The sequence below is a fragment of the Hydra vulgaris genome, chromosome 06 (assembly GCF_038396675.1).
Source record: "Hydra vulgaris chromosome 06, alternate assembly HydraT2T_AEP".
Classification (NCBI taxonomy): domain Eukaryota; kingdom Metazoa; phylum Cnidaria; class Hydrozoa; order Anthoathecata; family Hydridae; genus Hydra; species Hydra vulgaris.
The window spans coordinates 12,776,293-12,793,273 of record NC_088925.1 but is presented as its reverse complement, the minus strand read 5'-3'; the positions used below and the strand labels follow the sequence as shown (position 1 = coordinate 12,793,273).

At 26.8% G+C, this 16,981-nt stretch overlaps 1 protein-coding gene across 2 annotated transcripts in view; it reads right to left on the bottom strand.

Moving 5' to 3' along the window:
• LOC100214525 (lipoxygenase homology domain-containing protein 1) overlaps nucleotides 1-16,981 on the bottom strand; it is a 91,122-nt gene that overhangs the window by 45,133 nt on the left and 29,008 nt on the right. For both annotated transcript variants that reach the window (XM_065799244.1, XM_065799243.1), the window contains exons 15-23: nucleotides 13,095-13,357; nucleotides 12,853-12,988; nucleotides 11,430-11,677; nucleotides 11,188-11,320; nucleotides 10,953-11,104; nucleotides 10,670-10,824; nucleotides 10,456-10,532; nucleotides 1,146-1,336; nucleotides 636-828 (exon numbers count right to left, since the gene is read on the bottom strand). In XM_065799244.1, the coding sequence (XP_065655316.1) occupies nucleotides 636-828; nucleotides 1,146-1,336; nucleotides 10,456-10,532; nucleotides 10,670-10,824; nucleotides 10,953-11,104; nucleotides 11,188-11,320; nucleotides 11,430-11,677; nucleotides 12,853-12,988; nucleotides 13,095-13,357 (1,548 nt within the window). The remainder of the gene's footprint in view (nucleotides 1-635; nucleotides 829-1,145; nucleotides 1,337-10,455; nucleotides 10,533-10,669; nucleotides 10,825-10,952; nucleotides 11,105-11,187; nucleotides 11,321-11,429; nucleotides 11,678-12,852; nucleotides 12,989-13,094; nucleotides 13,358-16,981) is intronic.

The window sequence follows — 16,981 nt, the reverse complement described above, 5'->3', positions numbered from 1 at the left end:
TCATAAAACAGTGCCTATCTTCAAAAGAAACATTTAATATATTGACAAAAACATATAAGAAGCTAAAACTGTAGGTTCTTATTTCAACAGCAACAGCCAACAATTTAAATGAGCGAATCATAATTATAAAATCTTAAAAGTTATGCATAATTACTCTGTCAAGATCAACAAAAGCTACATTAAATCACAAAGTTGATTATATGTAAAGTATATAATGTATCCAAGCTTGGTACAAATTTAATTATTTAAAAAAAAGATTTTAGTTTCTATTGTAAATTCATTAAAAAAATAATGGTTTAACATATTAACCATTTTTTATGCAGCTAATTTTTCTAATTTTCATTAATGAAATTTTATTATTTGAACAAAAGTTGTTTTTACATTTATTTTATTAGATTAAAATGCTTAACTGAAAATAAAATCTAGTAAAAAAAATGAAACTGTAATAACTCAAATCATAAAGATGCCTTTTTTTTATGAAAAGATAAAATAATAGGAACTTTAATAATCTTATATAATACAAATTTGTTTGCTTTACAAAGAATACCTGGTATTTATTTCATTATTTCTTTTAAAATTATTTTTTAATTAAAAATTAAAGTCAAAAAATTTATTGAAAGTAAAGATAAAAATACTTTTAGATAATTCTCTCTCTTCGCTTGGATAAAGTTCTCTTTCAATCAACTTATCATCTTTATCTTCTGCAAGCCAGCGATTACATGAAAATCTTAAATGCTGTCCTTGAGATGGTATTTCAACAATTACAGATTCTAAAAACCAACCAGCTCCAACTCCTTTGCCATCATGACCAATGATTAGTTTTTTAATCTTTTAAAAAAATTCACATTATATCATTATTATCATCATTATTCTTATCATCCTCACCATCATCATCATCATCATCATCATCATCATCATCATCATCATCATCATCATCATCATCATCATCATCATCATCATCATCATCATCATCATCATCATCACCATCACCATCACCATTCACATCATCATCATCATCATCATCATCATCATCATCATCATCATCATCATCATCATCATCATCATCATCATCATCACCATCACCATCATCATCATTATTTTTGTCATCCTCATCATCAACAATGTCATATCATTAAAAAAATTACCTTTCCAATATCCATTGCTTCAAGCGTAAACATGTCTGTTCTTCCTCGCTCCCACTTGTTTTTAGCTTGAGCTTGACGCAATTGAAGTTTTCCTGTGTCACCATTTTCTCCAAATAGGATCAAATAAACATTTGCATCTGTACCAGCTCCTGCAATATCCCCAGTTTTTACACTCACATGATAAGAAGTTGCTGAAATAAAATAAATCATATAATTTCCTATTCATTTATTATTATAACTTGGTTATATATTTATTATTAATAAAATATTATTTAAATAATCTGTCACACTCTTCTGTTGAGTCTTCATCCATAACTTAAGATTAAGACTCAAATTATTGTTTTAAAAATGAGCAGCTATTTATAAACTTAATATTTCAAAGTTAAATTAAAAATAAATTAAGTTAGGTCTTATAAAAATTAGCAGGTCAGTCATATGAAGCGACAAACAGATTAGTGATTTATATAAGATTAGCCAGTCAGTTATTTGAAAAGACAAGCAGATCAGTGATTTATATAAGATGGAAATAGAGACAAAAATTTTAAAGTTCAAGATATCAACAATATATCATATCAACAATATATCAACAACAATAATAATAACATATAATACATGTAACAAAATTGTTGCTCTTAGATTCTAAGTGTTATGTTTAAACTGCTTACATCTGGACGGCAAAAAAATATATATTAGACTATGATTTTAATGATCACAGCAAAAGAAACAAAGAAAATTCAAAATTTAACTGCAAATCTTTTTCACAAAGTAAATGCAGCCCATCATTATGTTTTCACAAAGTAAATGCAGTCCATCATTATGTCTTCATTATAGTGTTTTTGATAATCATAATCAAAGTCCATTAAATCATGATGAAAGCGCTTGCTTTGATCCTCTAAGTAAACTCCTATAATCTCCTTAAATTTACTGAGATGAGTGTCAAGGATACCAACTTTGAGTAAAATTCTGTATCTCATTTTGACTAACTCTAATAAAAACTAATTCCATAGTTTTCTGGCTTGTGATTACCAAGAAGCAATGAACGACTGTAACAAAAATGTTTTAAGTTGCTCACGTTGTCCTGATCAGGAACTTGGCAAACTAGTCATATTCTACAATCTGCTAGAAAATTTTGTGAAACTTAAAGGCCCATGAGGAACATAACTATTTTAAAGTCTCTGATGTTGTTACATCTATAGTTATCATAATTCAAGACACTTAGCAATCACTGTGTAGTGTAGTTGTCTTCAAGATGCAAAAAAAGAGTTTTCAGAATAAACGAGTAGTTGTTTCTATGTAATGTAACATAGCTTTGAGGTTACAAAATGAACTGTCTACAGATGTCATTCACTCAGATTACACGAGATACCAATAACCTTGAAAAGATCGGTCACATTGTTACAGAAGCACAGCTCATCTTTTTAATTGAAAGAGTTAGAAAATGTTTGCTGATGCTTTCTCTTATTTGTGAACTGCACATTTTTATCCAACAAATTCTACTATTTAAGCCTGAATATTAGAAGCTTAGCATTCGACTTGGTAAGATCTAGGTCTCTGATTAAATCATTGACAACTTTTTGGTTACAGTAGTATAGGCTCCTTTCCTTAACAACACCTGAAAAATTGTAATTTGTATTTTCAATATTTTTCTTGCTGTCAGATGTAACTTTTTCCTAAAGATGGTTGATCCCTCTTAGGGGGAGTGGAAACAGCCTGCTAAGGACTGTGGTGTACTGAGGTAATCAATAAAGGAATGTCTAGATAAGTAGAAGTAGAAGATTGTTCAAAGTTATGCTTTTTACAATTTTTGATTAAACTTGGATGAATTTTCAAACATTAACGTCAAATCTAGTTGATTTTTTCAACAATATTTTCTTTATGTGTTTCTGTACCAAAAAAAAAAACAATGCATTTTTAACTTAAGAAATATATAGTAGCTATGTTTTACTGATTACAATAGATAAATTTACACTCAAGTTATTGTAGATTAAATTTTTGTTGATCTTTGAGGTCATTTCCAGTCACTCTTCAAACTTTGTTATTTTAACTTTATTTTGGTACCAAATGATATTAAAAAAACTGTTTGAAGCCTTAGATCAAACAAATCCGAATTCAAAATGGTTACTTTAAAATTAGGTCTACGATTTTTGATGTAATGGTAGATTAAACTAGATCAAAATGTATCAATGTATTTCAATATATATATACATATCTTTTGTGTGATTATTTTAGGTGCTCCAAGAAGACCTAGCGGTCTCATCACAGAGCACCTAACTAGGAAGAGCATATAACTAGGAAGTTCACGCTTGTTTCATAATGCAATAGCGGCTAGAGCAGACATTGAACCACAGATCTCTTAAATCTGAAGCAAATACTGTAACCACTACTTAATGGCTGCTATAAATAAATGTATATATGTACTTTAGTATCATATATATATGTACATATATACGTACATATATATATATATATGTACATATATACGTACATATATATATATATATATATATATATATATATATATGTTCATATATACGTATATATATATATATTTATATTCATATATACGTATATATATATATATATATATATATATATATCTATATATATACTGACATATATATATATATATATATATATATATATATATATATATGTTCATATATACGTATATATATATATATATATATATATATATATATATATATATATATATATATATATATATATATATATATATATTCAGCTGAAGACAAATATCTACAAAAATATGTAACAAAATATTTCTAAAATGTATTTTTAAGGTTTAGAGTTTAGAACCATTCAAAGTGTTTTGAGTTTATAACTCATTGCCATTAGTGAGGAGCAATCGCAGTAGCTAGTTCCTTTTATCCACTGGTCTTGTTTTTCACATGCTCTATATTGTCTTGAATAAATTTTCCTGTAAGCCCATCAAAATTGAATTTCTCATTAAGAAATATTTTATTATAATAAAAAATATATTTCTTGTTTATAAATATCCCACCCTGCAATTTATTTCTCAAATTTCTAAAACAATTTCTTGTTTTAAGAAACATATTTCTACCCATAAATCTATTTTTTAAAACAAGAAATATTTCTTGTTATGAGAAACAAATTTCTTAAACTATGGTCAATGGATTTACAATTTTGCTGTGAGTTCTTATGAGTTGTTAACAATTTTGAAAGATTTTACAAGCTTTAAAACTTATTGTACCCAAAAAGTCTGACAGTGTCTTACTCGTAAGCTATTTTCAAACTACGACTTACAATATCAAAAATTAATCAGGAGTCTGGTTATACTGATTAGTGATTCTTGAATATACTGAATTGTATATTCAAGAACCACTAGGTCTTGAATATACAATTCAAGATCTAGTGGTTGGTCTTTATCAACAGAAAACTGCTGTCAGAAAAATTTCAGCTTTGATTCCATCTGTTCTTACGCCTTTTTAAACCTCCCTTTGAGTTGAATAAAGAAATGTTACCATTTCTATTTAGTGATCTTTGTCAGAAGATGTCAGAAGAAGCCAGTACCACGGTTAACAGGATTGGACAGAAATGGCATGCGATAGCACACTGTAACTAACCACGTTTATAACTTTTTTTCTTTACAACTTGACCACAGTTTTTTTGATGTTTTAACAATTTAAATGTAATAAAAAAATCATTACCTTATAAATAATTTTTAATAGTTGATCTTTTTAAAAGTTTTTATCTTATGCAAAGGCTATAAATAAAATAAAAAATCAATTACAATGATTGTTTAAAATAAACACATTTTGTGTAAATCAAATGTTATATTTAATTTCTTTTTAAGTCGGCATGTATATTTTATGATAAATTTAAACGTTAGAAACATTTAAACTTTTGCCATTCTAAAAATCTATTTAAAGATTTTTTATTTAAGTTACTTTAAATAATGAATCTTCCTGTTGCAATGGAATGATTTAATTGCTTTTTTTTTTTTTGATTTAATTGCCTCTATTTTTACAAAAAAAGTTGAAAAAATTTTGTTTTTTTTAACTTAACTTACTAATCAGAGCAAGAAATGATTAAAAATTACTATTTTAAAAAGGCAACACTTTTTTTTAACAGTTTTTTTTTTGGTAACTGTTTGGAAAAAATGTTTATACAATTTAAAAATATTATATATTTTTTCTTTTCAATAATTTAATTTAACTTCTCAATAATTTAAATAAAATTTGTTCATTTATTGAGCAATCATTAAAGTAATTTGTAAAAGTGTTTTGCGTTTTATAGTAATTTATTTAAAATGCAATTAAAAGTTTAACAAAAAGTAATTTTGACTTACAGCTTGAGTTTTTTAAGATTAATTTTAAAGCTTCTGTACTTTTCTATTTCATAAGGTATTGTTTTCTTTATTTTTTAGCTTTTTTAATTTTTTTCTAGTTTAAATTTAATTCAGCATTTCTTTTTTCAGCGCATTTCTGAAATGTTTAAATCATTAAAACATATAAACAGTCATGGATGACAAAAAAAATCATTTGCAAGGTCAGCAATAGCATTCAATTACATACCATTCCTGTCCAAGCCTGGGTTAATGGAACTCAACACCTCATACTGTTTTACAATAATTTGAATGCCACCTATGCAGCAGAAATAGCAAAAGTATCAGGACTTTTATTACCGTTACTAATGCAAAGAAAATACTGATACTTTGCCAATACTGATACTTTGCCAATGCTCCAATTATAATAATAATAAATATATAATACCAACAAAAATAATAAAACAATTATGATTACAACAATAATAAACACAACAATATTCAACGTTAAAAAATTCATGATTGATAAAGATGGTGTCACTCATACAAAAATATGATCGAAGGAGTGATGGCAATCATTTAATAAGTATGAATAAACAGACATATAGAAAATACATAAAAAAGTAAATAAAAAGATTTTAATTTGGGGTTTAATAAAATAGAAAAAAACAAAAACAACAACAACAACAATATCAACAAATGATCTCAATAAAAGTGATTAAAAAAATGAGTATATATTTAATAATAAATCAAAGAAATAGAATAAACCTTCTTTTGATTATTTTTTCAATTGATTAAAAATGTCAAAAAAAGTAGTTTTTGCTTCAAGTTTGAGTTTTTTGAGATTAATTTTAAAGCTTTTATACTTTTTCGTAAGGTATTGTTTTCTTTAATTTTTAGCTTTTTTAATTTTTTTTTCTAGTTTAGCTCGGCATTTCTTTTTTCAGCGCATTTCTGAAATCATCAAAACATCTAAACAGTCATGGTCAACAAAAAAATCATTTACAAAGTTAGCAATAGCATGCCATTCCTGTCCAAGCCTGGGTTAATGGAACTCAACACCTCATACTGTTTTACAATAATTTTAATGCCACCTATGCAGCAGAATCACATTCAGTATAATGGTGCATCTGCCAATAGTCTTGTTGATTTTTAAAGTGTAAATTAAAAATAATGCAATGTAGATAAAATAAGATTTAAAATGACACTGCTAAAAAATTATTACATTTAATTTTGAGAAGATAAAATTTCTACTGATTTTCTTTCTTTAATATTTCTCACCAATTTTGAGAAAAGTCAGTCAGTGGAAAAAAAAAATTGGTTAAGAGTTATTTTCTATATTTTTTACATCGGACTTTAAACCATTTTGTCAACCATCGTTTTTAAATAATTTAACTGTTACTTTATGAAATATATTATTCTTTAATAATAATATTAAAATATTAAAACTTATGAAACTAAGTTTTACTTTAAAAGCTACAGAATCGGAAAACTTGCAGATCAAAAAACCACAATGCCCAAGATGTATAGTCAGCCATTCTATTGATCTCTTTGACTATTTTATCACTCAGAATAAGAATAAGCCTGATTTTGGGGAAAAACAATTTGAATTTCATGTGGCAAAATGTCTTTGCCAAAAACTTGTCATGTGAAATAGTTCTATTTTTGTTAATTTTTCATCTATTAGTTAAGAAACATAACCACAAGCTTCGCAAGTTAACAATAATCTCTGTGCTTCTCAAAAGCCTAAATGTAAATAATTTTAAAATTTAATTTTATATACTTTATTTTTGCATTTGGGTATTTTAATGTGATATTATTTTATCCTCAACTTACGATTTCTTAACTTTTTATGGTCTACCAGGTTCCTGCAAGCTTTGAGCGCCAATAGAGCCTGCTTCTCCAATCAGGTGCCTTTAAGATTCTGGTGATTAAATTGCAACAGCACCCCCTCATTGTTTGCATCAACACCATCACAGCTCTGCTTCAGAGATATAAATAGTTGATTCTCCGGCCTAACAGTTTTATTTATGACTATGGCTATTTGAAGCTCTCCGACGTGATTGCGCCAGGTTAACAAAAATTATGGTCAACCATGAAACTTAGCTTTCACAAACCTCTTTTAAACCTTCTTTTTTGTAACCAGTGTTTGAATTGGGTGAGCTGTCCAAGATCAAAAAAATATAACAATTTTGAATTGCTGTATATTGGGCCTCACTGCTACCATGTTTAAAAATCACCTTTTTTTTTAATTTTATAACAAATTTGTGCGCTTTTAAAATATTATCAGTTAACAAATATGATAATAATAAAAATGTGTACAATTGGTATAGATAAAAAACCTTCCATTTTTTGAAATGACATAAATATATAGTTAATGATTTGTAAATTTTTTATTTATATCAATATATATATATATATATATATATATATATATATATATATATATATATATATATATATATATATATATATATATATATATACACATATATATATATATATATATATATATATATATATATATACATATATTTGTTTCGATGCCTGCACTCGGATAGCATTTCACTTTTTTTGTTTAGCAGATTTTCATTTTTGGAAAATAGAATTTCATATTATTCGTTTGTGCATAGTTTTCAGGACTTCGTGGTTGGGTTGTAAGCCAAAAAAAAGGAGGGTTGAACCATATGATGTTCCATTTACGGTTTTTGGTATGAGATAAATTTAAATTAGGGTGATATGAAAGTTTGTGATTAAAACCGGATCTTAATAGCGCGTCATTGTACATAGGAGAAGATCTTTGGAAAATTTCTTCACTTGACGAATTTGCAGACAATCTTAACTCACTTAAATGCGGAAGCTGCTTTAAAATATTAGGCGGGTGGTTTGAATCAGCATGAATATAATTTAAAGAGTTTCCGGGCTTAGAATATGGTTGGAAAGTATGGTCATTGAGATTTAATGTGACGTCAAGGTAATTTATAATTTTCATATTGCACTGTATTGATATAGTGAGTTCGTTTTTTCAATATTTCAACAAAATGTTTTTTGATTTTTTCCATTTGGGGGCCACTAATTTTTTTTTAAATTGCTAAACCACCATTGCGGTATAATCCGAAATCATTTTTATTATAAAATTGTGCAATTTGAAGCAAAAGATAAATTCTCACAAGTTCACAAACTTCAGCACCATCAAATGCTCGCATTGAAACATCAAATAAATCGCTTGATTTTTTAATCCAAACTTGATCATCATTAAATAATAATGATTTTTTTGGTTTTCTATGGTTAGGGTCAATGTTTAGATGCTGCTCGGCAAAATGAATAGCCTTATTAAGAAGTTAGCGTTCTTAAGTTATTTCAGCATAAATGTTAGCACTAATATAGGAAAAAGCTTTTTAACCTTGATCAACAAACACTTCCCAATAAATCACTGACTCCACAAAATTTTTAACAGAAACACGATCAAAATAAGCTATTGCTGTATGCCGAATATGAAGTCTTTTTTAAACGCACACAATCAACAAATTATGAACAACAAAAAAATTCCACCTAAAACCAACTCCAATTGCCTTAATAAAAATACCTGCCCTTTATCAAACCAATGCTTAACAAAAAACATTATATACCAATATAAGTTCCAATAATCCTACTAACACTCCTGTCAACAAATCCTACATCAGCGTAGGTAAAACACCATTCAAAATTAGATATGTCAACCATATAAAATCATTTTACATTCTAAAATACAAAAACGACACCAAATTATCAAAAGAATTTTGGAAATTAAAAGATGCCAACTTAAGCCCAGTTGTTAAATGGAAAATAATTAGGCAATGCAATGCTTACAACCCAACCACGAAGTCCTGCAAACTTATGCACAAACGAAAAATATGAAATTCTATTTTCCAAAAATGAAAATCTGCTAAACAAAAAAAGTGAAATGCTATCCGAGTGCAGGCATCGAAACAAATTTCTTCTCGCCCTATTCGACACAGGTGATTGATCAATTTTCTAATTAATTAAATATTGTTTGTTTGTTTTGACGTCAGAACTCATTCCATTGCTTTGTTATGTTTTTTCTGTCAATTTCTGTATTTTGTTTTTTTTTGTACGGTTTTTTCTTGATTTAAAGAATAAAATAAGGCTGATGATTGCTGAAGGGCATGAAACTTTAAGTTCCATCACAAAGTTTTATTTTTTCAAATAATCAAACTCTTTATAAATATATAAATATATATATATATATATATATATATATATATATATATATATATATATATATATATATATATATATATATATATATTTATGGGCATACCACTGGATAAGAAATGGAAGAATAGTGAGGAGAGGGAGAAACAGAGACCATCAGACTGAGTTCAGCTTAAAATTTAAATTTCAATCTTTCATATTTTTTCTATTACTTTCTTAACAACTAGTAGCTAACTTTTAAAAAAATAAAAATATCATTCAAAAAATAAACTTGGACCTTTAGTCAAAGTTTATTGGATGGTAAAATGCGCAACTTTAAACACATATTGCAAAAGGAGATGAAATATTTTAAAATTTGTAGGCTGGAGTAAAGACTTAAAAAAATATTTTTAGCTTTAAAATATCTAAGTATATATTTTTTACTAAAGTTCTAATCTAAAGTAATCTAAAATAAATTACTATGTACCAAAATATGTAACTACATGTGTTTAAATAAAAAGTAATGAGTAAATAACTCATTAGTTATTTACTCATTACTTTTTATTTAAAATTAGTAAGTTTTTTTTATTTAAAATTAGTAAGTTTTTTTTATTTAAAATTAGTAAGTTTTTTTTATTTAAAATTAGTAAGTTTTTTTTATTTAAAATTAGTAAGTTTTTTTTATTTAAAATTAGTAAGTTTTTTTTATTTAAAATTAGTAAGTTTTTTTTATTTAAAATTAGTAAGTTTTTTTTATTTAAAATTAGTAAGTAAAAAACAAAAAGTAAATCATAATAACATAAAATTTACTTTTTAATAAAGTAGCAGAATCACCAACAGGAAGCTCACGAATAATTAGGCCATCATCTTCATCTGTAGCTAACCATCTGTATATAAAAAAAAATTTCAATAACACACTTAATGTTTTATATTTTATGTTATTAAAACGCTACTTGATTAAAACCTATATAATTTTGTTCTAATTTTTTATCTATAAAAATATTTTATTTAAAAAAAAAAAAACCTATTGCACAAAAATGGATAGCTTGATTTAGTCTTTGGATCTTCAATTATAACTTTGTCTAAATACCATCCATCTCCACTGTTATTGCCATCATGACCTATTCTAATTGATGTTAATTTAGATAAATCAACTGCTTCTACAATGAACTCATCAATCTAAAAATAATGATTATGATCTTCCTCACATAATGATGATAACCGTCACCATTCACAATGATGATGATAACCGTCACCATTATTGTCATCAACAGCAAGTAAAAAATCAAGTTAATAACTTTTTTTACCTGTTTTCTTTCAAACTTATTTGTATTTTTTGACTTCAGCAGAGGTCTATTACCAGTATCTCCTCTTTCACCAAATATATTTATAAACACATTAGCATTTGTGCCTGCACCAAACTTATCACCAGTATAAACAATAACTTTATAAGGTAGAACTAAATAAATTTCAATTAAGCAATAAATAAATACGTGCTGTTAGTATTAACTTTTTTAATATTCATTACAAAGTTTAACATACTTGGTAATACTGGTGCAGAACCACTTTGTGCTGGTAATTCTCTAACACATTGGCCATCATCTTCTCCAACACCAATCCATCTATCACATGTAAATAAGTATTTTTCTTTAGATAAAGGATTCTCAAGCTCCACCTTATAAACAGAACAATTTAAAACAGTTTCAAAAAAATTCTAAAAAAGAAACTACACATTTATAAAGTTAACTAAAACTATATATTTATAAATTTATTAAACATCTGACCTTACTTAAATGCCAATCTGAATACATCTTTGAGTTATCATGACCAATACGAATCTTATATGGAACTCCTATTTTTTTCAACTCAACATTAAAATGATCAACACTGCCTCGCTCAAAGTTATTTGTTTTATTATTTAAAACTGTTTCCTCTGTCTTTCCTTTATCACCATACAATGTAAATGAAACTAAAGAATCAGTACCTGCTCCAAGAATATCACTGGTAAACACAGATAAATTCCATACATTTTCTAAAAATTTAAAATTGATATAAAAGTGAAACATGTTATGATATTATCAAGCTTATATATCATTTCTTCTTATTATATAACAACAATTTTTTTTTTGAAAACTTGTATGCAGTATACAGTACTTAAAAAATTTTTAAAGTTGCAGCACGAGAGTAGACCACTTTAAACATTTTTAAAATTTTTATAAGTGATGACACTTGATCTAAAAATGTGAAACTTGAAACTTGAGTAAAGGATAGTACAAGTGTTCCACAATTTTTTAAGTATTAATTGTTATTGTTTAGCATGGGTATTTGCACATTTGCCTTACTGATGTAAATAAAAAAAATAAGATTTTAAACAAAATTTGACTATATACATGCATATTTTATATTATGAAATAGAATTTAATGAAGTGATTACGCTTCCCTTCTAATTCTTTTAAGACAATCCTAAACATGCACTAGCAAAAATGCTGTATCAAACTGCAGTAGGTGACACCAAACAAAGATATAAATAAAGATATTGCGTAAATCCCAATTGAAAAGAAAAAATGGTCAAAAAAACTTTAGCAATACTTGCACAATACTTTTAAATGTCTTAAATGAGATTAAAAAATCATCTTAAATTTTTATGTGTTTATTTTTAGACAAAATCTCATCACTGGGAAAAACTGTAAGAATAGTTTTAATAAAATAGACCACCCAATAGTAGCACAATTCTTTTTCAAATTTTAAATTAAAAGCAAGAGCAACTAAAATCAAGAGATATATGCTGCATGTTTTATATCAGCAAAATAAAAACACTTTTTTACAACAGAATATTTAACTTAAAAAATAAAAATAGTAAAATTTAAAATAATTGATAAAAATAACAAAAATATAATTTAAAAAATTATAAATAGTCAATTGGAATTTAAGATTTAAAACACTTTAATTTCAAATATACTCATGGTTATATTTGAAATTAAAGTAGTAAACAAATCAATTACTAATTTGTGATTTTTGTATCTGATAATGATATCTGATGTGTCAGTAAAAGTTAAGGTTGTTCAGGTGTGGGCACTATAAACATGCAGATTAATGTCAACATGCAAAATAAAGGTATATGCATTTTATGAAATTTCAATTATATTATCACACATGAAAATAGGGTTTACTAAAAAAAAATAAGATAGAAACAATTTAAAATATTACTCATTTCTCTTTGAGTTCTGTAATCCATATCTTCATACAATTCTCTTTCAATTAATTTATCATTCTCATCATCAGCAAGCCACTTGCGACAAAAAAATGTTTGATTAATTCCTGTTGTTGGAGCTTCAAGAATAACCTTGAAATAATTTTCAAAAAAAATAAAATAACTTGAATAAATGAATATCTTTATTGCTAAACAACAAGCAAGGCGGATTATTATTATTTTTATAATAAAAGTAAACCTTTTCAAGATACCAACCAGCACCAATCCCAGAATTATCATGACCAATGGTTAAATGATGAGCAGGACTAAGTTCCTCTGCACACTCAACATTAAAAATATCTGTGTGATTACGTTCAAAGTTATCTGTACGACCATTTTGTACCCATAATTTACCACTACTTTTTTCTCCATCTTTTCCTCCATACAAAATAACATATACTTTAGCACTAGTTCCAGCCCCTCTAACATCACCGGTTGTAATGTGCAACTTATAAGGTATACCTAAAAAAATTACCAGTAAATTATATTTTGCTACTACTATCCTACACACACTTAGATTCAATATATATATATATATATATATATATATATATATATATATATATATATATATATATATATATATATATATATATATATATATACATATATATATAATATACACATATATATATATATATATATATATATATATATATATATATATATATATATATATACATATATACTAAATATATTTATAAAAAAAAAGAGATATAACTTCTATTTACCATCTAAAAATCATATATTAATTTTACTTCAATATATAATATATATATATATATATATATATATATATATATATATATATATATATATATATATATATATATATATATATATATATATATATGTATATATATATATTTATGTATGTAAATATATATATATATATATATATATATATATATATATATATATATATATATATATATATGTATATATATATATACATACATAAATATATATATATATATCATTTTTTATGACATTAGCATTTCAAAAGAAAATAGAAATTTTGGTAAACGATGGAAAAATTTGTTTAAAAAATATTGTAACTAGGCAGGCAGATAAACCAAAATAAAGATAAATGTGGTTAAAACTTGTTATAAAATGGCTCCAAAAATATGACAAACTACTAAAAAACTCATTGGTAAAAAAAGTGATTTTCCTGCTAGCGTTATACCAACATATAGAGACCTTTATAGATAATTTTATTTCATGTAATTTAAAAACAAAATGTGGTAGTGGTGTCATGGTAGAGCGCTTGTTTTATAAGCAAGAGGTTCCAAGTTCAATCCCCACCACGTCCCTGGTAGTACCGCGCTCAACTTGTTTCTCTGCGCAGCGGCCTTGTTTGTCAAGGTTCGTGTTTCAGAGTTATAGAGTTGAGAGAGGGTTATAACCACAATTAAGTAGCCTCCTCATCTATAGTGGCCTTCTCGGTCTTGGGGAGGTGAATTAACAAAAAAAAAAAAATCTGGTAGTTGATAAAACTTAAAAAGATCTTTTAAAAACTTGGTAAACCCAAATTTGCCCTTGATAAAAAATGAGTCAATTTATTTAAAACTGTTCAAGACATATAACACAATGAAACTTATTAATGGAAAAAAGTGCAAAAAAGAACCTCAAATTGCTGCATATAGTACATTGGAAAACTTTTATGATATATCTGCCTGCAGATGTAATTTAGACGAAGTTCCCTGCCATGATGATAGAGTGAAATGCAAAGATCTAATCTGCAGTAAAAAATATTTTGTATGTGTTTGTCCCTCAGAGATCAAGATTAGTTAAGAATTTACCTTTTTCTAAAGTTTCTTTACATACTATTTAGTACATAGTTTCTTAAAACTTTCTTCCTTAAGTAGTTATTTAAGAGTATCTCTGCAAGTTTCTTTTTGATTATAAATTTATGATATTTTGTTTCAATTTATTCAGATTCCACTTGATAGAAAGAATACATCAAATTCAAAAGGTCAAGAGTTAGTACAAAAGGAAACATTCAGTTAGGGGCCAATATATAAAGACACACACACACACACACACACACACACACACACACACACACACACACACACACACACACACACACACACACACACACATATATATATATGCTTTAATATATTAGGATTTTATTTTTTAGGAACCATCATCAGATTTAGAAAATATATATAACTTATAATAATATATAATTTAAGAAAATTGAATAACTTTGCAAAGGGATCAGATCGATGCATTAGAGAAAAACTGACGTTTTTACCGAATATTTCTACTCATTTTTCGAAAAATTTGAATTAAGTAGAAAAAAAAAAAGATGATGGTTCCAATTTTCTCACGCTATTTCCTAATCCTATCTGAGGGCACAGCAAGTGAAATTTTTAAAAAAGGTACAAAATTGACTTCCCATATATATATATATATATATGTATATATATATATATATATATATATATATATATATATATATATATATATATATATATATTATATATATACAGTCCCTGGCCAAATTATTAGACGCACTTGAGTTTTTTAAGAATTTATCGCATTATACCAGTTTATATGCAGTACATTCACATTTGTAATGTACTGCATATAAACATGGATGTAATAGATTTTTATGAATGAAATTTTTTATACAATTCGTGTTTGTATGTATTTTCCATATATGGTATTACAGTGTGAGTCAATTAGTACATTAACGTGTACAAGTCGAAAGCTGCTCCAGTCGTATTTGCGGTGGCTTCAGTTGCGGACGTGTTTATCTGAAGTGTTTGTTTATTTAGCAGTTTTACAGTACATATTACGCATTTAACTCTTTATTTCGTGTGCAACGTTTATAAATAATATTAAGTTTGAACACTTTAAGCATGGGTAAAAAAGCCGATCTTTCACCACGCAAAAAAGCTGAAATAAAGGCCCTTCTGAATGCTAAAGTACTTTCAAATCGCGAAATATCACGAAGATTGGAGAAAACTGAAGCTAGTATATGACGCATAAAACAGAAAATTGAGTCAGGGGAAGAATTGATCCCAAAACAAAAGAAAAAATGCGGCAGAAAGCCTATTATCACTACAAGGGCAGATAGATCTTTAAAGAAAATTTGCATTGAAAATAGATTTGCTACCACAAAACTGATAACATTGCAACTCCAAGGTGTTAATGTGAATGCTTCTGAAGGCACTGTTCAAAGAAAATTAATAGATTTAGATTTTAAGGCCTGCCGCCCAGCCAGGAAGCCCAAGTTAACACCTGCAATAAAAGCAAAGCGTCTGACGTGGGCCAAACAGTTCTGTGATAAAGATCTGGACTTCTGGAGATCGGTAAGTTGTTACAATTTCTTTACAATTTCTTCACAAATAATGCATTTAACCTTTTTCTATGATGACAGAGGACCAGCACAAATGTTTAGTGTTTTTTGTTGCTATTTTTGACAGGTCTGCTTCAGTGATGAAAGCACATTTGAAATTTTGCAGAATAAAGCTCAGTTTGTGCGTCGCCGTCACAGAGAAAAATTTCATCCTGACTGTGTTGTTCAGACTGTGAAGCACCCTACAAAAGTGATGATTTGGTCAGTCATCAGCAGCAAAGGCACTGGACGTCTGTATGTGGTATATGGTATGATGAAGCAAGACCAGTGCAAAAATGTCTTGCAAAATCGGTTGATTCCGTAGCTCCAAGAATGGTTTCCAAATGGGGAACCATTCACTTTTATGCAAGATGGAGCTCCCTGCCATACAGCTCGATCTGTCAAAGCTTTTTAGGCAGAGCAAAATATTCCTCTGTTGGATTGGCCGAGTAATAGCCCGGATCTGAACCCCATAGAAAACGTTTGGGAGAAGTGGCTAAAGATGTCATTACAAACAAACCTCAATTCATAGAAAGAATATATATATATAAATATATATATATATAAATATATATATATATAAATATATATATATAAATATATATATATATATATATATAAATATATATATATATATATATATTTATATATATATATATATATATTTAGGGCTTGTGATGAAGCAAGCGTGATCGTGCTGCGCTTGTGAAACACGCTCGTAAACGGTATTTTTA